General features: G+C 46.1%; 1 protein-coding gene across 4 annotated transcripts in view; it reads right to left on the bottom strand.

Moving 5' to 3' along the window:
• The window catches only part of Invs (inversin), a 155,395-nt gene that overhangs the window by 21,448 nt on the left and 110,827 nt on the right, over positions 1-23,120 (bottom strand). For all 4 annotated transcript variants that reach the window (XM_052176475.1, XM_052176474.1, XM_052176473.1 and 1 more), the window contains exons 11-13: positions 20,813-20,919; positions 16,078-16,290; positions 3,901-4,172 (exon numbers count right to left, since the gene is read on the bottom strand). In XM_052176475.1, coding sequence (XP_052032435.1) covers positions 3,901-4,172; positions 16,078-16,290; positions 20,813-20,919 — 592 coding nt within the window. The remainder of the gene's footprint in view (positions 1-3,900; positions 4,173-16,077; positions 16,291-20,812; positions 20,920-23,120) is intronic.

Below are 23,120 nucleotides of genomic sequence, written 5' to 3'. Positions count from 1 at the left end.
GTTAAAACAAAGCCTCACAGGTGGACTGTTCACAGGAGTGAAGCACCTGTAAGAAGGCAGAGCTCCTGAAAGGCTCTACCTATCGGAAGAAACAATCCACATTAAAGTGTGTTCGCTAGCACTAGGAGATGAATAGGTGTCTCAATCTAGACTCCAAATGGGTCAAGTCTCTGGTGAACTGGAAACCAGTCTTGTATTCTGTGTGGGTTTGGTGTGTATTTTTTAACCATATGAGACATTAATGTACAAACTGGTCTCAGCTATTCCAGGCTGAGCAGTCTTGCTGTTGTGCGACCTGAATCTACTACTGTCCCAGTGTAGGAGGTAGTTGAGGAACTAAACCTACCCATACAGAGGTGTCTTCTGAGGATGATGTCACAGTCGAAAATTGTAAAATGCACAAGGGAACAATAATTGATGTACACATGGCAGGATTAGGTCTCTTGGAAGTTGGGTAAACACACATGAACTTGAAAATATGCAAAAAAAGGTATATCCGAAAAAGTGAATGTGACACACAACAGGAAATGCACTCTCAATGAACACAGCACTGGTATCAGCACCAGGAAGGAACTTCTGCTTCTGAAAAGGCAGAGCTGACACACGTTCTACTGAGGACATGGAACTCGGAGTAAATGATAGCATCTGTAGGATGTGTTGAGCTAGCCAGGCAGAAACAAAAACAACCAAGATCCAGGAGTCTCTCGTGAGCACTTGATGAAGAAGGCCCTGGGGTCACAGAGTCCAAGGTCCGGAAGTCAGTCTTTCAGCCTAGAACCTGCTAAGAAGTGTTCTTTGGGATTGGGACCCTGGACAGCCATGTCCACGGGGACAAGGGAGACTGGCAGCAGCCTGACACCTGCAGCCTCTGAGCTCTGGGGATGGGACCACGGGCATCTTGAACTGCTAGTTCTCACATTGTCAGGTTGTAGTGTCAGCTTAGCGTGCAAGTTACTTCCGTGGCTTTTTATATCAGGGTTCAATTCTCAGCCAGAAATATATAAGTCATGAGTTAAGTCAGTGGAGCAAGTGAGAACAAGTATATACATATACAGAGATGTATGAGCTTGCATGTTATAAACATCATGGGTCATACTGCAATGGTTTGAATGAGAATGGAGCACATATGCTCAAGGATTTGAACACTTGGTCCCAGTTTGGGAAAGGTTAGGAGGTGTGGCTTTGTTGGGGAAGGCATGTCACTGAGAGTGGGCTCAGAGCTCCAAAAGAGCACCCCATTCCCAGTTAGCTCACGTGCTCTCTCTCTCTCTCTCTCTGTCTAGCTCTCTGTCTGTCTGTCTGTCTGTCTCTGTCTCTCTCTCTGCTCTGGCCCCACACCTGCCTCCCTGCTTGCCTGCTGTCATACTCCCGTTATGATGGCCACGGTCTCACTGTCTGAAACCATAAGCCTCAGTAAACTGTTGTTTAGGTTACCATGGTGATGGCGTCTATTCCCAGTGTGTCACAGCACTGGGTCCCTGGGGGAGTCTACCTCGTAGCAATGTGATGATGCTTATCAGCACACTGCCTGCCTTTTCAGTATCACTATGGCAGAGGGCTTTAGAAGAAGGCTGGCGTGCCCTGCCCTATCCCGGGCACTTACTCAGTCTGCAGAGGAGCACACCGGCAGAGCTGCACTGTGCGCCTGAGGCTCCTGGGTAATCAGTGTGTGCTCATAGCTGGAGGAAAGAATACGGTGATGTGGTCCTCAGCCTTGACTACTAATTCAGTACAGCTGGGACAGTGTGGGCCCCAGAGTCTGCTAAATGAGCGGCGAATGACTGAGTGACCTGAGCAGAAGCTCATCTGTTAGAGCGCGCACCCAGTCAAGTGTTGTCGGGCTGGACTCTGGTGTTTTACTTCTGGATCTCCAGTCTGATAGTTCACCCAACTACTTCTTCGATTATTTTGTATTTCAGACACCCTGTGAGGTACTGGGAACACAAGTACTGACACAGTTCCTGCTATGAGAGAATGTGCTGGGTGGGCGTGGGCCAGCACCCCCTCCCCCCTATCGACATTGCACAAGGCTGTGCAGTGTGCCTCTGGGGTCATCCACTCAGAGGAGAAGCAGAACTGTTAGTTTCTTCGCTCCAGACCTGAGTGTGCAGAAGTGCTATGAGCGTCGTGGAGTGTGCACTTGCAGGCCCTGCGGCTTCTGCCTTCTCTCCGAGCACTAGTGATGAGTATACAGGGGAAGGGCGGGCATACAGAAGGCCTCTGAGCCCTTGGCCATCAGCAGCGCTGGCCAGACAGATGTGCAAAGGAGGCCATTTTGGCTTTCTGCCCAGTCAACCCTGCCTCTAGCACCTAGCGAGTGAGCCCAGGCGACCCAGCTGGAGACTGCCCAGTTAACCCTCAGCATTTCAAGAAACAGTGTATTGCTCTTTAAGGTACTTGTCTGTAGAGTAGACTTTTATGCCACGAACAATAACCAACATAGAAAGGGAACCCTCAGAAAGGTGCTGCCCTAACTGGCCCTTGACACTGACTTCACTGCTAGGGCAACGGGGAGACTGTGGTGAGGCTGGGCGAGCAGGGGCGAATGGTCCTGGAGTCTGGGGAAGAGAAAACCTTGTTATTCAGGGCCCAACGACTGGGAACACCGTCCCTACAGTAACTTAAGAGAGGACACTGCCCGGTGAACTTGGAGATGCTGCTCGCTCCGGTGGTCTCCTGGCGGCCATGATTTGGGATTGCACCCCTCAGGTCCTCAGGCTTGGAGGCCAGGTTAGCAGCTCTGGCTCACGGTTGGTCTGGGCTCCTTCCTCTCTGGTCAGCTTCACCAAGAGCACAGGGAGCATGTGCCCACCTAAGTACGGCCTTGTCTTATTTTCTGTTGCACAAACACGCGCACACACATGCATGCTCTACATAAATCTAAGTTTACTTAATCATAAGCTGCATAATATATAGGGGGATATAAAGACTGAACTGCAAGCAGAATTTATGGAAAAAACCAAAGCAAAGATCTCAGGATGTGCTGGGTAAGAAAATTAAACTTCACAGAGTCTGAGGGAAAGACCATCCAGAGACTGCCCCGCCCAGGGATGCATCCTATATACAGTGACAAAACCCAGACACTATTGTGGATGCCCACAAGTGTTGGCTGACCAGAGCCGGATATAGCTATCACCTGGGAGGCTCTCCTAGTGCATGACAAATACAATGGGGGGGGGCACCCTCAGCCAGCCATTGAACTGAGCACAGGGTCCCCAGTGGGGGAGCTAGAGAAAGGATCCAAGGAGCAGAGGGTTTGCACCAAAGGGAGGAGAGGCCCTTGGTCCTGGAAAGACTTGATGCCGTAGTGTAGAGGGATACCAGGACAGGGAAGCAGGGGAGGGTTGATTGGGGAAGAGGAGATGGCTTATGGGATTTTCAGGGGAGTGGGGAAACCAAGAAAGGAGACATTTGAAATGTAAATAAAGAATACACCTAATTAAAAAAAATTAAACTTCACCATTTTATTCTGAGGCCTTGAGTCTCAGAGAGAGGTGGTCTTGGGATAAAGATCATGCCAAAAGAATGGCTGCACTGCCTTTTATAAAATGGAACCCTGATCAACTGTAAGCAACCTGATGTGGCCCATCAAGGGCAGTTCAAAGTGGCCCAGCAACCTGAGCGACAGAGAGGTTTCAACACTTTGTTCAGTGGTGACATGGTGATGCCAGCAGCCGAAGCAAGCCACCTGAGTCCTATCCAGAGCCACAGAACTAGACAAAAGCAATACACTCACACACCACAAATCAGCGAAGATGGAAGCCTAGAGATGTTCCAGTGAACTACAGCGAGGCAAGAAAAAGGAGCAGAAGACCGAGAACCAAGGAGCCAACAGCGAGCACGCCACGGCAACCTCGGTACTACTGTACAACCTGCCAGGCAGTGCCCAGTCCAACTTACCACTCTGCTTTCTGGAGGCTGTTCCCTGAAGGTCTGAGAAACACTCCCTGTGGGAGGCTCTGCCTGGACATCGGCCTGGAGGCCTGCTGTGTTCTGGGTCAGGGCTCTGCACTGTGTGGCCGGCAGGTGGCTGTTTGCTAGGAGCTGCACTCTGCTTGCTGGGCTCATCCTGGGGGCTGGGTGGAGAGGGGAGGACTTGGGCTGTGGGAGCTGTGTCCAGCTGTCCTCTCTGCTGTTCCGCTTCCTTCCTCTTGTGTTCCTCCTCTCGCTTTCTGGAAACAAAGTCAAAGAAGAGGAAGAAGTCAAAGAAGCCTCACCTGCTTGAGAGTCCTCAAGGTGGACTGAACTGTCGAGAGGATGTAACATTTCAGTTCATACCATAGGATGGATATATAGAATGCACTTTCTGGGGTGGGTATCGTCTCTAAATAGCAGCCACCTCCTTGGACTAGGCCTTAAAGAATGTAGTCTGAAACCATCACATAGATCAGTATGAACTGCCCAGGTATACACACCACATAACCAGGTTCCAGGTCTATGTGATTTACAGATTCTGCTTTTCCTGGAGCTAACAGAAACCCCACACCCCTTTCTCTCCTGCTCCAGAAAGCACAGCAGAATGCCACTAAGGAGCACAGTCACAGGGAGCACCGTGAATCTGCTCTCCTTAGAAAACAGCCCATCACAGACAGAAATGAGACAGGGAAAACTGCAGACACCTCACAGCTCTAGCCGAGCTGAGCAGAAACCCTTTGCAAGTGAGACCTCTGCGACGACCTTCACAAGCCAGACACCAGCAGTGTGCCGGTGCCTCAGCTCAGCCTGTGGGCAACAGTATGACAAAGCATGGCAGGAGAGGCCAGGCCTAGAGACCAGCAGCAAGGAAAGGCAAGTCCGCCAACACTTCCAGAGAGCTGGCTTAGATAGGAACAGAGAGGGGCTATGGACAGGACCTATTGGATTGTAGGGATGCCAAGGGAAAGAAGGAGGAAGATCCTAATGTTTTTTCTGAGGCTCCTCTTTATGGGCACAGAGGACACAGAATGAACAGTGTAGGCCTCAGGTCCACCGTGGGTAGAATTTCCTCCCCAGGAGGGGACAGCTCGGAGAAGAGAATCCTAGCCTATCAGGACAAATAATATAGTAGTGTGCCTACATAAAGTAGTGACTTCTCTGTGGAGGAATCTCTGGTCCTAGCTTTTAGTGCTAAGGTGAGCAGGTGCCTGGTGGGCCGAGAGGGTGGAGCCAGGCTGGCCTGCTGTACTGACCTTTCCAGATCAGACTGCTCCTCACACTCAGTGAGACAATCTGGTCACTACTTACGAGTCCATTAAAAGTGGAGTGATGAGGGAGAGGTCGAGAGAAGCCGTGCTGGCTGTCTGGAAACCTGCTAAACTCCTCTTCTGTGTGGAATGCCTCTAATTGGGAGCCCACCGGGTCTCATCACAGAGAACACGGCCAGGTAGGCTGGGATCCGCCCTGTTTTGATACACCTTTGCCGAAGGCTGGCACTGCAGTGTGCTCTGCTGCTGCTGCAGACTGCTTGACGGCTGCCATAACTGAGGGCCGGGGTCCACATGAAAGCTACAAAATGCCACTCAAGGTGACTGACTGAAAGGTGGACAGTCTGGGACATGGGTTACACTTCAGAAGGTGGAGACATCCAGGTGGCTGCAGTTCTGCTACATGATCGATCATGGCAGGGACAGGGAGCCCCACTCTTCCTAGGGTGCAGGCGACCTGCGTGGCTGTACAGGAATGGTGGAGGATATTTCACAGACCCATGCCTATGGCAGCTCCATGGCTCTGCACGACAATAAGAGGGGCTTGCAATTGATAGATAAGATGTTCTCTTTGGAGCAGACATTTCTTTTAGGAAGCCCAACATCTCTACTTAATTTAAGAAGCCACAATGCAGTCAGGGGGCAAGCTCTGTTACCACAGACCTTCCTGGGCCTCCAATAAGGTCAGTTACATTGACAAAATGGCAGGTAGCCTGACAAAGGGATGGGATGTGTAAACATCAATTAGGCTGCTTTCTGGAGACTTCTCTGGAGAAGAGATGTGATGTACGCCACGCTATCACCGCCTGGCTTATGTCACAGTCTCTAAAGGTTGGGTAGAGGTGCAGGCCTGATCTCCTGAGTTGAATCCCACAAACCCACAGGAAGGACGGAAGATAAGACTGACCTACAAAGTTGTCCTCTGACCTCCACACACGTGCCAAGGTGTTTGCACCTACACACACATGCTATGTACACACAGGATATGGGGGGAGGGGAGACTACACTACAGAGTGCCAGATGACATCTAGAGGAGATCTCAGAACCACCGTAGGAGCAGTTACTGAATATTTATTTACTGAAATCTTACCATACACCACATACTGTAACGTACTGGAGATATGACACAATACACAGTCCTTGCTCTTACGGAGCTGACAGTCAAGTTTGGGAACCAGATGTACATCCTCCTGCAGACAGGGGGGAGATCTAGAGGGGAGGAGCGCCATGTCTGAGGTGTCTATACAGAGACAGGGGGATGCAGGAGGCCGACACTAATTAGACAGAGATAGGAGGACTCCTTATGAAGAATGTCAAAACAGGAGCGGAGGGAAGGAAGAGGTTATTCCAGCAGGGGGTTGGGAAGACCATCAGCAAAGACTTGCAACCCAGCTCTCACTCGGTCTTTGGCTTAGAAGACATTTCAGAGGCCAAAGCTGTCTGTGATTTCAGATTCCCTTTGATCATACCCTGCAGAGATGACGGCTGAGCTCCTGCTGGAATGTTCTAGTGAGAGCTGATGACTGCTTAAGATGCAGCAGGCTTGGCTGTAACCTTTCCTGTTGCTGTTGCTTGGTTTCCAGCTTCTGTCACATTCTATCTCTTCATTGTCTGAGTAACAGGTAGAGTATTTGGTCTTTAACTTCCTCCCCAGGGAATAAGAAAATTTTGTGTGTCTGGGACCTTTGGCTTATAGAATGTTAGTGCTGGACCTCAGAAATCATTCAGTCCAGTTACAAGAAAATCTTTTGTGACTCACCAGCCTCTTTGATAATGAGAGTTTTTTTTTTTTTTTTAAAGCTGTAGCTCCTCTTTTGCTAAAATGGATATATGCTCTTGACATATGAAAATCTGTATATGGTCCTGGGGCACTCCTAGAACCTTGAAGGCTATCTGATTAAGGAAACTTTATGATGGGAAATGGAGGCTCTGAGGAGTTAGATTGCACAAAAGAGACCACAGAAGCAACTCCTTGTGGATTAGAAGATTTTGTGAGCAAGACAGAACTGGGGATGTTCAGGGAAGCAGGCTGCAACAAGATCTATTATAAAACTGATGGATGTCTGTGGTAGAAATGGGAGTCTCATGAGCACCCCTCAAAGTTGGTTTGTGAGAAAATATGTAGATTTCTGTTTTTGGCTTTGAGGGGTAGATTCAAGGAAAATACCTCTCAGGGCTAGAGAGATGGGCCAGCAGCTAAAGTGTGTACTGCTCTTGCAGAGGACCTGAGTTTGGTTCCCAGCATCCAATCAGGCAGCCTTACAACTGCCTGTAACTCCAACCCTGGGGATCTGCTGCGACTCTGGTCTCCATAGACACTGTACTCACATGCACACATTCAGACACAGGCACACACACAGACATGTAATAGAGCATGACTTAACAAAAAAGAGAAGCAGTGTCAGAAACCGCCACTGACGGAATGTGTTGTCTTTGGAGAGACAAAATTCCCCATCATTTGATTTGAGGACGCAGAACTCCTTATGGGGAGGACTTCAGCTTGACCTGAGCAGCCAGCCTGGACTTACTTGTGTAAGTCTACAAGGCCATCTCCATCTCACACTAGGCAGAAGGAAGCCCAGGCCTCTCAGTGGGGTCACTGAGGAAGAACAGAAAGTTTGAGATGGCTGACCATCAAGTCTGAAGGTGTGTGGGTGTTAGAGTAGAGTCAAAATGAGACCTGGAGACAATGCCGGTATTCAGGAATATAGGTGTGGTGTTCCAGTGGTCCGATGTGTTGACAGGTGACCACAGGATGGTAAAGTGCAAATGCCCAGGGGGCAGCTGAAGATACAGGAACAGAGTTCCAGGAGGTGTCAGAGACTGAGTAAGAGGTTTTCTGGAGAGATGATCTAATTTAAAGTAGTAATAATAATAATAAATAATAATAATAAATTGAGACAGGGTCTCTAGCTATGTTGTTTAGACAGGCCTTGAAGCCCTGTGCAGGCGGAATGAGTCGGCATATCCTGATTGGCAGCACGCACATCTTACAACCTTAAGATCTGCCTGGCACATGGAGACAAATGATGACAGAATGCATGACCTGGCCAGCCAATCAGATGGTGCCAGCTACAGGAAGTAAGATGTCATGGACCAGTGGGGCACAGGTGGAGGGTATAAAGGCATTACCCCAATCCCACAAAAACGAGTCTGCTTCTGCCTCTCACCTGACTCCCAGAGTCTGTGTTGTTGACTCTGCCCCTTATTCCCTATCCTCAAAGACCATCCGAGGCCCTGAGGGCAACAGCCCTGGATTCATGTGACCCTTCTGCATCAGCCTCCAGAGGAGCTGGAACTAGATGTGCACCTGGGTTCTGGCTCTAATTTAACTTTTAAGGATGGGTACATTTCCTGTAGAAAACAAGATGGCGTGTGTAGCGGTCTGGAGAGTAGGGGTGAGCTCAGTGTGGAGATGGTGTAATTCAAAAGACACAGGAAGAAGGGTAAGCGAGATGAAAATGAAATAAAATCCTGTAAACAGCAGGCTTCTAGGAAGACAAATGATTGACATAAACAAGTTGTCCCTAAGTCTGATTTTCACTCTATGCTCTGGCAGGTAAATTATTCTATGCTTATTCTGGCTGCAATATAAGCAGTGCCCTATGAATTACAAAGTGCTTCTAAGTAAGTATGGGTATTTCTTAAATAGGACTTTCTAAAATACCTCCTAGAAAATATATCTGTAATCATGTTTCTCCCAACGTCCCCACCATGAATTAGAGATCACTTTCCTTCATGTTTAATGAGTCCTTTTCACTTGCTCACGTTACATAGGTGATTCCTGATGTCCAAACATCAATACATGAGAAATGGACACTGAGATAATGCCATGTGCACGGCACCCCTTCATCAAAAATGCAGCAGCAGAATTCTGGGGCTTATTTCTTAAAGCAAAATCTCAAAGACAAATTAAACAATGACGAGGCCTCTATGCAATAACATTAGAGAGTTAAAGTGAGACAATTGAGAGCAGTCTCCAAGAGCTTCACCTGGGGTCTACTTAGTGATGAGTGCAGAGGTGAGGGCACTGAAGGATGAGTGCAGAGGTGGGGTCCACTGAAGGATGAGTACAGAGGTGGGGTCCACTCAAGGATGAGTGCAGAGGTGGGGTCCACTCAAGGATGAGTGCAGAGGTGAGGGCACTGAAGGATGAGTGCAGAGGTGGGGTCCACTGAAGGATGAGTACAGAGGTGGGGTCCACTCAAGGATGAGTGCAGAGGTGGGGTCCACTCAAGGATGAGTGCAGAGGTGAGGGCACTGAAGGATGAGTGCAGAGGTGGGGTCCACTCAAGGATGAGTACAGAGGTGGGGTCCACTCAAGGATGAGTACAGAGGTGGGGTCCACTCAAGGATGAGTACAGAGGTGGGGTCCACTCAAGGATGAGTGCAGAGGTGGGGTCCACTCAAGGATGAGTACAGAGGTGGGGTCCACTCAAGGATGAGTACAGAGGTGGGGTCCACTCAAGGATGAGTACAGAGGTGGGGTCCACTCAAGGATGAGTGCAGAGGTGGGGTCCACTCAAGGATGAGTGCAGAGGTGGGGTCCACTCAAGGATGAATGAAGAGGTGGGGTCCACTCAAGGATGAGTACAGAGGTGGGGTCCACTCAAGGATGAGTGCAGAGGTGGGATCCACTCAAGGATGAGTACAGAGGTGGGGTCCACTCAAGGATGAGTGCAGAGGTGGGGTCCACTCAAGGATGAGTACAGAGGTGGGGTCCACTCAAGGATGAGTGCAGAGGTGGGGTCCACTCAAGGATGAGTGCAGAGGTGGGGTCCACTCAAGGATGAATGAAGAGGTGGGGTCCACTCAAGGATGAGTGCAGAGGTGGGATCCACTCAAGGATGAGTGCAGAGGTGGGATCCACTCAAGGATGAGTACAGAGGTGGGGTCCACTCAAGGATGAGTGCAGAGGTGGGGTCCACTCAAGGATGAGGAGGTGATGGTTGGATGTTTTGGACTCTACTTTCAACACTGACACAAGTCTGTCTGTAAATGAGGAACTAACGGGAGACACTGCAGCTTTCCAAGCAAGCCCAACTGCCATTTGAATGAGTTCCCAAAAGTTAGCTTCAGAAGCTAACACTAAAAACAAAGAGGCTCTTTCTTCTGTTGTAGAGGACCTCACTGGAATAACAATGAGGGAGGGCTGGTCTGGCCTTTCTAAATCTCCCTGCTGTTCCAAGCCTCTGGCCTAGGACACCAAGCGCGCTAGGAAAAGATAAACTGTAAAGCACAATGCTGCCTAAGGGTGTCGACACTCTAAATCCCATTTTCTGTACAGGACGCATCACAAGTCAGCTCTCCACCTCCAGCTCCGCACTGACTCAATGGTATGTTCATCAAAACTTGTGTCCCTTTGGGAGAGGAAGAAGAGGCTTCCAGTGCAGACTTGGGAGTCTCCACAGACCTGAAGAATTCCCCCAGATCAGGTGGTCTCCCAGAGAGGGCCACTGTCTTTGGGCAGCACATTAAATCTCATGGTTGGCTGTGCATCCAGCCTTCCTACTCTCCTACCCTTCTCCCTCTGCTGGGAAGAGACAGGAAGGAGACCATCTCCTGCCTGCACAGATGATGCAGAATGGGTTTGGGTGAATATGTCCCTTACAATGTCAGCCATGCTGCCTTTGGAGAGTTGACTGGATTTGAAGGATTTTTACATTAGTCAAAGTGTCTGGAACCATCAGTAGGAGGAAATACAGTAGCCCGCGGTATACTTGTGCTTCCTTTAGTTTCTGTTTTCCACTGTGAACCTGGGTCTAAAATAGTAAATAGAAAACTCTAGAAATCGCCAGTTCTGAAGTTTTAAATGTTGTGCCATTTGGGGCACAATTGTGGTTTTGAGGATCCCAGCTGTGGTGCGACAGTGCTGTGTTCAAACACCCTTCACACTTAACGCCTCTGAAGTACAATAGCAGAAATGCCAACAATTCAGATCTGTCAAAAAGGGCTTTCCTCAAATGAATGGTTTAAAAAAGCGCACAGGCTATTTTGAGAGAGAGAGACCACATTCTTGTAACTTCCACATGCTCTATTGTTAGGGTGTTTCTGCTGTACTACTGTCTTACTCCCCAATGTGTGTCATATGTTAAAAAAAACAAATTATCATGGGCATGTATGAAAAGAAAAAGCAGTGTGTCCAGACACGGCAGGCTGTGGCAGCTCTGGACGGCTCGTGCAGCGGGCATCACTGTGGTGACATGAGGCGCCATTCCGCATCAGTTGCTTACTCAGGACTCAGGCTGAGTGGGATGAACTGTTGCTCAGTAATCTAAGGGTCTCATACTGGGGAAACACCAAATTTCAAGGTAATACCTTTGAATCCTGAATTCTTATCTTTCTCAGCATCTTATGTCCATATCTGTAAGCAATTGTAGTCTGGGAGGCATCTGCACAGGCTCTGGTGGATCCAATATGTCAGGCATTTACTGGGAGTCTAACACTAATCCCGTTAATGGGGCCCCTTCTGGTACAATAGTCCATCCCGTATAGAGAGAGCATTCACTTACAGCTAAGGATACTTTGTCATGTGAACGGTTTCCTTACATCTGTCTCCCACGTGCAGAGGACTTTTACTGAAGGTTAAAACAAGGAGGCATGCAGAGGCTTCTGGCTAACAGTGAAGTCAGTCTTGTTGAGAGGGGGGGAGACTGCAAGCTGAGAGAAGCAGGGCACGCCTGTGCATCCTGCTACTTGGTGGGGATGAAGCAGGAGTGCAGGAGCTTCAGAGCAGCCTGGGCTGCACAGTGAGGCCCTATTCAGAAAGGCAGCTGCGGTGGGCTGAGGGCTGCTTAGTCTGCACAGCATTTGCCTCACAAACATGAGGTTCCCAGAATTTATGTAAAAACCCAGATACAGTGGTGCCCTCTTGAAATTCCAGTGGTGTGTATGTGGAGACCAAAGGATCTTCGAGACTCCCTGGCTAACCTAGCTTAATTGCTGAGCTCCAGGCCAACAGAAACCCTACATCACAGGAGGTAATCAGTGTTCCTGAGACTGAAACTCACAGTGTCCTCAGTCTTCCACTCACAGTATGTATGTATGTACACACACAAACACATATATACAATGTGTAAGTACACGTGTAACATAAAAAAGATTGTAAAAGATTCAACGCAATACCCATCAAAATCCCAACTCAATTCTTCATAGAGTTAGAAAGAGCAATTCTCAAATTCATCTGGAATAACAAAAAACCCAGGATAGCTAAAACTATTCTCAGCAACAAAAGAAATTCTGGAGGAATCAGTATTCCTGACCTCAAGCAATATTACCAAGCAATAGTGTTAAAAACTGCATGGTATTGGTACAATGTCAGGCAAGCGGATCAATGGAACAGGACTGAAGATCCAGAAATGAACCCACACACCTATGGCCACTTGATCCTCGACAAAGGGGCTGAAAACATCCAATGGAAAAAAGATTGCCTTTTCAACAAATGGTGCTGGTTCAACTGGAGGTCAGCATGCAGAAGAATGTGAATTGATCCATCCTTGTCTCCTTGTACTAAGCTCAACTCCAAATGGATCAAGGACCTCCACATAAAGCCAGACACTCTGAAGCTAATAGAAAAGAAACTGGGGAAGATCCTTATGGACATCGGTACAGGGGGAAAATTCCTGAACAGAACACCAATAGCGTATGCTCTAAGATCAAGAATTGACAAATGGGACCTCATAAAATTACAAAGTTTCTGTAAAGCAAAGGACACCATCAAAAGGACAAATCGGCAACCAACAAATTGGGAAAAGATCTTCACCAACCCTACATCAGATAGAGGGCTAATATCCAATATATACAAAGAACTCAAGAAGTTAGACCCCAGAAAACCAATAACCCTATTAAAAATGGGGTACAGAGTTAAAGAATTCTCACCTGAAGAACTTCGGATGGCGGAGAAACATCTTTAAAAATGCTCAACTTCATTAGTTATTAGGGAAATGCAAATCAAAACAACCCTGAGATTTCACCTTACACCAGTCAGAATGGCTAAGGTTAAAAACTCAGAAGACAGCAGGTGTTGGCAAGGATGTGAAGAAAGAGGAACACTCCTCCACTGCTGGTGGGGTTGCAAATTGGTACAATCACTCTGGAAATCAATCTGGCGGTTCCTCAGAAAACTGGGCATGTCACTTCCAAAAGATCCTGCTATACCACTCCTGGGCATATACCCAGAGGATTCCCCAGCATGTAATAAGGATATATGCTCCACTATGTTCATAGCAGCCCTATTTATAATAGCCAGAAGCTGGAAAGAACCCAGGTATCCCTCAACAGAAGAATGGATGCAAAAAATGTGGTATATATACACAATGGAGTACTTTTCAGCCATTAGAAACAATGAATTCATGAAATTCTTAGACAAATGGATGGAGCTGGAGAACATCATACTAAGTGAGGTAATCCAGTCTCAAAAGATCAATCATTGTATGCACTCACTAATAAGTGGATATTAGCCTGGAAAACTGGAATACCCAAAGCATAATCCACACATCAAATGAGGTACAAGAAGAACGGAGGAGTGGCCCCTGGTTCTGGAAAGACTCAGTGAAGCAGTATAAGGCAAAACCAGAACAGGGAAGTGGGAAAGGGTGGGTGGGAGAACAGGGGGAGGGAAGGGGGCTTATGTGACTTTCGGGGAGTGGGGGGGGCAGAAAAGGGTAAATCATTTGAAATGTAAATAAAAAATATATCAAATTTAAAAAAAAGATTGTAATATGCTGTTTCCTGGGCTGGCAGCTGTGATGGCTATACCTGGTTGTCAACTTGACTATATCTGGAACCCAAACCCAAAGATGGAAAGCACACCTGGGAAGGATTTCTGCTTATAGGAAGACCCACTCCTCATCTGGATCCTGGAAGTAGGAAGACAAACCTTTCATCCAGATCCTTTGAGCTGGGAAAGGACATGCCTTAATATAGATCTTTAATTCAGATCTAATCTGGGCTACACCTTCTGTTAGAAGCCTATATAAGGATGTGGAAAAAGGAGGCTTTTGCTCTTTGCCTGCTTGCCCTTGATTTGCTAGCAAGGTCATCCCTCCACTGGCACTAGAGCCTACTTCTTTGGGATTCAAGGGGCTCCTGAAGACCGGCTCAGACATCAGCCTAATGGACTGAGCAGGCAAGTCAGCAGCATCCCGTCTTGGCCTCACTGTCCGCTCCCGCCTTCAGGTTCCTGCCCTGCGTGACTTCCTATCCTGACTTCCTCTGAGGATGGAGTGTGGTGTGGGAATGTGAGCTGAATAAACCCTTTCCTCCCCAAGCTGCTGTGGTCCTGGGGTTTCATTATAGCCAACCAAACTAAGACACCAACTACTTTGGTGTCTTCAGAGTCACACAACATCTTCTGTTTCCTGCAAGCCTGCCAGTGGAGGGCTCACATTACAGTTAACATCCCAGCACACAGCACCCTATCACCTCTCACCAAGTATCTCTTTCATTTTTTAATGGTTCTTTATCACACTTATACTTCTCTATTGTGGGAGAGACAGAAAGATTCAAGAGTTGGAGAATCTCAAGATACAGCCAGAGAGTTAGCCTCCAGGAACACTCATCTACAGCTCCATCAGCAGAATGTTTATTAATATAATAAGGTTCAGATATTTAGAATACATCTATAGCAGTTATTAACCAATCACAGATTGAAAATTTTGGAAAAAAATACCATCTGCATGAACACTGTAGACACTTTTGATTGTCATTGTTCCCTAAATGATATTTTATAAGAATTTACATGACATTAACATTATATTAGGCATGGTAAGTAATCTATAATTACTTACAGTGTAAATAATGTATATGAGAGGATGGGTACAGGTCATATACAAATACTCGGCCATTTTATGTAAGAAATTTGGGCATCCATTGATCTTAGAATTTACAGGAAGTACTGACTTCCTTGCCCCCACCACATGCACATGGGGCAACTGTATTTACACAGGTTTCTTAGGAAATGGGGAGGAAGGGCCAGTCAATTACATGTGTGGTGACCTTAGTTAAATCAAAACTAGCCTTAATATCCACTTAGCAAAAGTATGTTAGATATTAGTTTCTTTCAAAAAAAAAAAAAAAAAAAACAAGAGGTGGCTGGGGAGATGGATCAGCTGTTAAAGTGCTTTCAGCTTCAGTATGACTGCCTAGGTTTAACCCTTAGAGCTCGGTTTTAAGAAAGCTGGCAGGGTGTGGTTGCACACACTTTTATTCTTGGCACACATGAGGCAGAGGCAGGCAGCTCTGTGAGTTCAAAGCCTACCTACTCTACATAGGGAGACTCTATCTCACACACAAAAAATGTCTGCACAGGGTACATGTCAAAAGTGTCAGGTGCTGACCTGCCAGGCTAGCCTACTTAGGGAGCTTCAGGTCAGTGAGAGAATCTGTCTCAAAACCAGGTGGACAGCGCCCAAAGAATGACACTTGTGGTCCTCTGGCCCTTACAAGTCCATACACATGTGTACCTGCACACACACACACACACACACAGATACACACACACACATACACACACATACACACACACATACACACACACATACACACACACACACAGATACACACACATACACACATACACACACACATACACATACACACACACATACACACACACACACAGATACACACACACACATACACACACACATACACACACACACACACATACACACACACACACATACCAGGAGGGACAAGAAAACAAGCTCTCTCTTGGTAGCTTACTCTGTGCTGGGTCTTCCTCCTTCTTTAGGGCCCCAGTCCGCTGAAGGTAGAGGGAGGCAGAGCAAGAAGGTGGCAGAGCTGACCCTGCACAGCGCTGGCCCCTCACACGCCCGTCCGCCCAGCGCCCCCCCTCAGCCTACAGCTTTCTCAGTGGCTCGCCCGCACTTACTTGGCTGCAGCGTCTTTCCTCAGCTGCTCATGTTTCATGAGGAGGTTCTTCCGGTCTCGGAAGGCTTTCCTGACCTTGTATCCTTTGTAGACTGCTTGGATTTTGGAGGCAGCAATGTCTTGGATGGCTGCGATGGACAGGGCACCATGTTCCAGCATGAACTGGATCACCTCGTGGCGCTCACCAAGCAATGCATAATCAAGGGGTGTGTACCTGAAGTTAGAGGAAGACTGATTTTGAATGGATTGTGATTCAAGGCACAGTGAAGCTGATGTTAGCACCTAGCAGTAAGACCCTGCAGCAGCCGGGAGGTGGTGCCGCACACCTTCAGTTCCACCACTCTAGAGGCAGGGGCGAATCTCTAAGTTTGAGGCCAGCCTGGTCTACAGAGTGAGTTCCAGGACAGCCAGGGCTATAAAGAGAACCCCTATCTTAAACAAATGAACAAACAAACACCCTCATTTTACCACGGGCTATTTCCCAGGCAAAACCTAATCTGTTCCCCTCTTTTTCTCTGAGGAATACAAACCAAGAGGCTGCAGCTTCAGCCTTTGTGCAGCTGAGCTTGGGGAGCTGGCTCACAAGCTAGAGCAGTGCCTCTCACCCTTCCTAATGCTGGGACCCTTTAATACAGTTCCTCAAGCTGTGGGGACCCCAACCATGAAATTAGTTTTGTTGTTACTTCATTAACTGTAACTTGCTACCATTGTGAACCATAATGTAAACATATGATATGCAGGATATCTACTATGGATCCCCGTGAAAGGGTTGTTTGGCCCCAAAGGTGTAGAGGCCCACAGGTTGAGAACCACTGAGGTAGTGACTATGTGAACACAGGAACACTTCTCTTTTTGTCCTGTGCCAAGTGATTCCCTACACCTGTCTGGAAGGTTCTCCAAATTATTTTTCTGTAATGACTATAATTAATGCTTACAAAAGGCAGCCTGTTTTCAGATAGGGGAGACTGACTCCAAGACACAGGTGGTTCCTACAAGTCGCTGCAGGTGAGCTCAATTGTTGACTAAATGGTGTTGGTGCAACCAGGTGTAGCCACCTGGGTAAAAAGAGACACTTTGGATTGCTTGTTTTGAAGCAGGATGTCTCTAGGTAGCCTGTGCTGGTTTGTATATGCTTGGGCCAGGGAGTGGCCTTGTTGGAGTAGGTGTGTCACAGTGGGAGTGGGCTTTAATACCCTAGTCCTAGCTCCTGGAAGTCAGTCTTCTCCTAGCAGCCTACAGATGAAGATGTAGCACTCTCAGCTCCTCCAGCTGAGGACACTGCCATGCATCGCCTTGATAACAGACTGAAGCTCTACACCTGTGAGCCAGCCCCAATGAAGAGTTCTTATAAGAGTTGCCTTGGTCATGGTGTCTGTTCACAGCAATAAAACCCTAACTAAGACACAGCCATTAAAGATATGTGCAGCCACGCCTAGCTAAAGAGTCTTGTATACTGTATCATGTACTGAACTGGTCTGGATGGAGCAAAGAGCTACTTATAAGAAAAAGGACCATGCAGGTACTGGAAGATTTCATGGAAGATTGGAGAAATAATAAACAGGAAGTCCTTTCTGAAAAAGTGATATGGAACTTAAAAATCACAAAAAGACCAGTAAATGAGACTAAATAATAAAAAAAATTTACAGGGAAAAACATCATTTAAATGTTTATATTTTAAGACTTGGAATGGGATTAAAGGGCAAAAACTGAAGTAAACATATTCTCCCAATGATGGCAGTAATGTCACTTCCAAGCACAGATTTGATCTTTTGGGGCCTTAGCTGTCTCTGTTAAAGTGAATGGGGAAAGTGGTTGGTGGGTGGAAAGGGTGCCCTGTGCCCAGCATGCAGCAGTCCCTGCCTATCAGCTGCTGCCCTTATGAGCACAGGACCCATGCTGCAGTGGGGGTTATGATGCGGCAGTTGCCTGCCGTGAACACTTCCATAGGACCCAAACTCATGTTTACTCTGAGGCAGAGTCTGCAGGGTGACTGAGGTAGTCCACACAACCATGGATCACCACGTACAGAGGGAAAAGGAGACAGTTATAAGGATGCAAGGTTAGGCTCAGAAAACCTCATAATGGCTACTAAAGAGAAAATCTTTCTGCAAAACCTACCTAATAGTTGCAGAAGGCATAAAAGGAAAAGGTTTTCAAATAAGGGTGGTTTGGTTGCTTCAAGAAAGAAGCTGAAGCCGGGCGGTGGTGGCGCACACCTTTGATCCCAGCACTTGGGAGGCAGAGGCAGGCAGATCTTTAAGTTTGAGGCCAGCCTGGTCTACAGAGTTCCAGGACAGCCAGGGCTATACAGAGAAACCCTGTCTCGGAAAAAAACAAAAACAACAACAAAGAAAGAAAGAAAGAAAGAAAGAAAGAAAGAAAGAAAGGAAGGAAGGAAGGAAGGAAGTAAGGAAGGAAGGAAGGAAGGAAGGAAGGAAGAAAGAAACTGAATTCAGAGACTGTGTTGGGTGAATAACAGATTCATGAACAGTTTCCTCACTGAAACCCCAATAGCTGAAAAACATAACTGGTCATTTCAGAACACCTCAATTCAGAACATGTCACTACTGTTTGGGGAAGAGAGGACCAACTGATACTTATAAATAGATGTTATTTTGTAAATTTTGAAGAATTAAGAGTTGGACACTGTCTCTTCTGGCTGCACATCCATCCGATAATGAGATTATCAGAGAGCACTGATCACAGGGCAGTAATGTGAACTGACCTTTATAAGTCACTAAATGCAACATCTTCATTTCATAAATAAACAGAGACCCAGGAAAGTTAAGCAACTTGTTGACAATTATGCAACCAGTTTTTACAGAATGTAGACTATAATTAATTACAAGTAGCTCCCAGTTTAATATAACCTCCTTTTCTATCAACTCTTGAATACATTCTGGCAAAACAGAAGTGATTGTGAGATCAATTTGCATACAATATGTGTATTTAGTAAGGTTTTGTTGCTATGTTTATTTCTTTTAATTTCTTCCTTTGAATTTTTCTGAAATATTTTAAAGCAAATTGTGGAGTCCTGTCAGTCCATCTCTGTCTCAGCATTCATCTACATATAACACGGGCACAGTCCCAAGGATATGCTAACAAAAATTAGCAGGGATTTCTTAGTAAAATGTAATGCATAACTCCTCTAATTAGGATTTTTGATCCAATCGACTTAGCTTCAAACAGATAGAATGTAAACATCTAGCCAGGTTTACGGCTGACGCTTATATCTAGTGTTTCAGCAACTGTGCTGTTCTTAGCATTCCATCCCACATTCCACTTAGAAACATTCAAGCCTGTGAATATTCCCATTGACATGAGAGAGTGGCTGTCAGATAGCTATTGACTGAGAGCCAGAAGAAGTTGGCAGAAATGATGTCTATTTGAGGTACATCACTTGGTTAATGTTTATGCACAAGAAGTATAAATTAGCACTACATTGATGGTAACCAGCCAAGAGACAATGGAGACACTGATGAGAGATAACATACAATTGGACCTGCCACACAGGAATGGCTGATGGGTTCAGCAGGATGCCCAAGTCAGGATGTCAATACGCATAAGCAGCAAGGCCAGCTTCTTACGTGTGTGCATCCATGTGCACTGCCATGGAGACAGAAGCAGGCCAGGGCACTGCCACTCTCTCCAGAACATTTCCCCATTGTTTCTTTACAAAGAGAGCAGCTAGGAAGTAACATTGTTATAGTAAATCCTTCTTTTTAATTATTGATTGACAATGATGTGCTGTGTGTGTGTGTGTGTGTGTGTGTGTGTGTGAGTGAATGTGGGTGAGCACATGTCATGGTACACACAGAGATCTGAGAGCAACTTTCAGGAGTTGGCTCTCTCCCACCGTAGGGTAGGTTCTGGGGACAGCGCTCAGGCCATTAGGCTAGTGCGGTAAGTGTTTTTACCTGCAGAGCCATCCTTTTGCCCTAGAAGTTCTTTAAAGGAATCACTAATTTGGAGATTCTTATCTTTCCCTTCTGTTTTTAATTTGGAGGTTAAAGAGAAGCATCTTCAATTTTTTTTTTTCTGTAACTAAGACAGACTCTGGAAGAGATGTGAAACCTGACCACAGACTCAGTTTTTACCTACAGTTTTCGAGAATCTTCCCAGATCCAAGAGCCACAGTCTCTCCTGCTTAGACTTCACTTTGCACTGTCTGTTTCTAACCATGACGGGTGTGTGTGTGTGTGTGTGTGTGTGTGGACTGAGGCACTTGGACTGAGCTCCACTCCCACCCTAGCACATCTCTGTGAACCATGCTACCGAAGAAGGCAATGCTTGTGGGGATTTACGGATGTTCAGCTTTCGTCTCAGCTTCTCCGTGTTTTCAGACATTCGAGGGCAGCCTTTTGTTCACTAATTATATCCTCACCAGTAACAGAACCAACTTGCATATATAACTCATTCTGCTGGCCTAGATGAATGCCTGGGCCTGGCCACATGTTAAGTACGAGCTTGAAGAGGGTCCTTTTCCCCACCTGCAAATGGGAGCCTGCTGTAAACAGTAGCCAAAGCTTTGAGCAGGAGCAAACTCCCCTGGGTCCAAGTGACCGCTGGATGAAAACTTGGCTCTTCCCTCAGGCACAGGCTTGCCCGGACAGCACTTCCTTACGAGTGTACTTACTATTTCTGAACCAATACCTCAACTTGGGAGTTTTTCATCTGACTGAAGGATGCGAGATGAACAACACTACGCTCACTGCCCTTCCCCATTAATGACTTACCTCTCCTCATTGTTCTCCATCTGATTAGGGAAAGCAGCAAAGTCTAGCAGTAGTTTGATGGCGTCAAGGTAGCCATTGTTACAGGACCAGTGCAAAGCCGTTCGCCCCTGCAAGCATGAGCAAAACCAACTGTGCTGGAGTGAGCAGTGCATACACATGGTTATAATAACTTGGAAGAAACAATTCCTCTTCAGATTGATCAACAACGAGGAAGGAATGCTATGAAGGATATAACAGAGAAAACAGATGGTTCTCAACTGAAGCAATCACAATTAGCATGCTGCTGAAAGTGGGTGCATCGTACACTGCCCACGATGAGATGCAAGGAAGATCTGACATTGCTGGTGGGACATTCCAACCAAGAGTGCAAACCTTCTTGACTTTCACTACCAGAAGGCAGGAGGCAAATCCAATTTGAGTCAAGTTTAATAAAATAAGTGGTGTGATTGTCATTCTTGGTTGGCAACTTGACTACATCTGGATTAACATAAACACAAGTGGCTAGGTACTGTGAGGGATTTGTTGTAATTAAATCATTTGAAATGGGAGGATCCACCTTAAATCTGGGCCATGGCTTCCGCTGGCAGCCTATATAAAGGACAAAGAAGGAAACTTACTCTGTGTCTGCTTGCCTTACTCCCATTGGCAAGTTCATTCTATTTGGTTTTTTTTTAGATTTATTTATTTATTTTTTATATGTAAATACACTGTAGCTGTCTTCAGACACCCCAGAAGAGGACATTGGATCTCATTACGGATGGTTGTGAGCCACCATGTGGTTGCTGGGATTTGAATTCAGGACCTCTGGAAGAGCAGTCAGTGCTCTGAACTGTTGAGCCATCTCTCCAGCCCAGCAAGTTCATTCTATTACTGGAATTAGAGCTATGTCTTCAGAATTCTGGTGTACACTGAAGACAAGCTGAGACATCTAGCCTTGTGGACTAAACAACAGCTTGATTCTGGTACATACTATTGATAGATAGCTATTGTTAGACTAGCTGAACCAAAGTCTATAAGCCACTCTAATAAATCCCCACCTATATGTGTGTGTGTGTGTGTATATGGAAAATTGAATGAATAAATGAATATATATGAATATATATAAACATATTTATATATATATATGTGAATATATATTCATTTTATCAGTTCTGTTCCTCTAGAGAACTCTGGCTAATACAAATAGCCTGTACTTAAAATTTTCAATGTCACAAAAGAATAAAAAAGGTTGCTTGCCACCAAGTCTGATGGTTTGAGTTTGATCCCAAGATCATGGGACCCAGGCGTTTGTGTATGTGTGTGTCTGTGTGTGTGCATATATGCACGTACACACAAATATAAACAATTAAATATAAACCAAAAAAAGAAAGCAAAAGAAGACATGAAACAGTGCAGAAAAGAAATAAGGCATTTATAGTGTTGAAGGTATCAGAGAGGAAGCTATCCCAAGCCTAAATATGTATACACCTAATCCAGATTCTAAACATATCAGACAAACATGGAATTAGAACCAAAATCATGGTGGTAAATTTTGAAAAATAGTTTTAAAATTTTATTTATTAATTTTTATAGTATTAGATTTTAAGTTGCTTTATTTTGAAATGGCTGATGTTAGAAACATGTAAGAGAACACTAATGATATAGAAGACATATGTAACACAACCTGAAGACTGGTATATAGACACAAACATTGCATTAAACCATGACTGAATTGGAATTCTTCTCAGTTATATATGGAGTGTCTACCAAAATTAGCCATATGCTGGATCATAAGAATGTCTCAGAAGAATATCCTACCCTGAAAAGATGTCTCTATGGTAACTTCTAGAATCCCTGACTTGTGATGCTACAGGGAACCGCAGCTGCCCTGCAATGGGGAGGCCATTCCGGGTTATTGTGTGGGTCTTTCCAGGGGTAAAAGTGCTGGGAGCTGGTATCAGTGGAGGATGCCTGTGAGTCAAGCAGTCTCCAAATGCTGGAAATGTTATAAACAAAACAGAACAACAGAAACCCTGCTTCTCCTTAAGGTCTGAAACAAGGCGGCTCTGCTGTACTCTGGTTTCTTAGCCCAGCGAGACTCTGTGACATAACTAATTTGTGTTGGATATTTGTGCTAATTTACCACAAGGAGCATTAAGGTTATGAAATAAGGAAATGTTCAGGTGCTTGGAAAATAAGCAACAGACTCCCAAGTAATGCACAGCCTTGCAAATAAAGCAAAGGAAAAAGAAGCAAATATTAGCTATATGAATGGCGGCAGCGAAGGTGTGTGTGCCTTAACTGAAAGCAGGGCAGAGCTGAAGCAGGG

This window comes from Apodemus sylvaticus, chromosome 3 (genome assembly GCF_947179515.1).
Source record: "Apodemus sylvaticus chromosome 3, mApoSyl1.1, whole genome shotgun sequence".
In the NCBI taxonomy this organism is placed as follows: domain Eukaryota; kingdom Metazoa; phylum Chordata; class Mammalia; order Rodentia; family Muridae; genus Apodemus; species Apodemus sylvaticus.
This window is presented reverse-complemented; position numbering and strand designations above follow the sequence as displayed.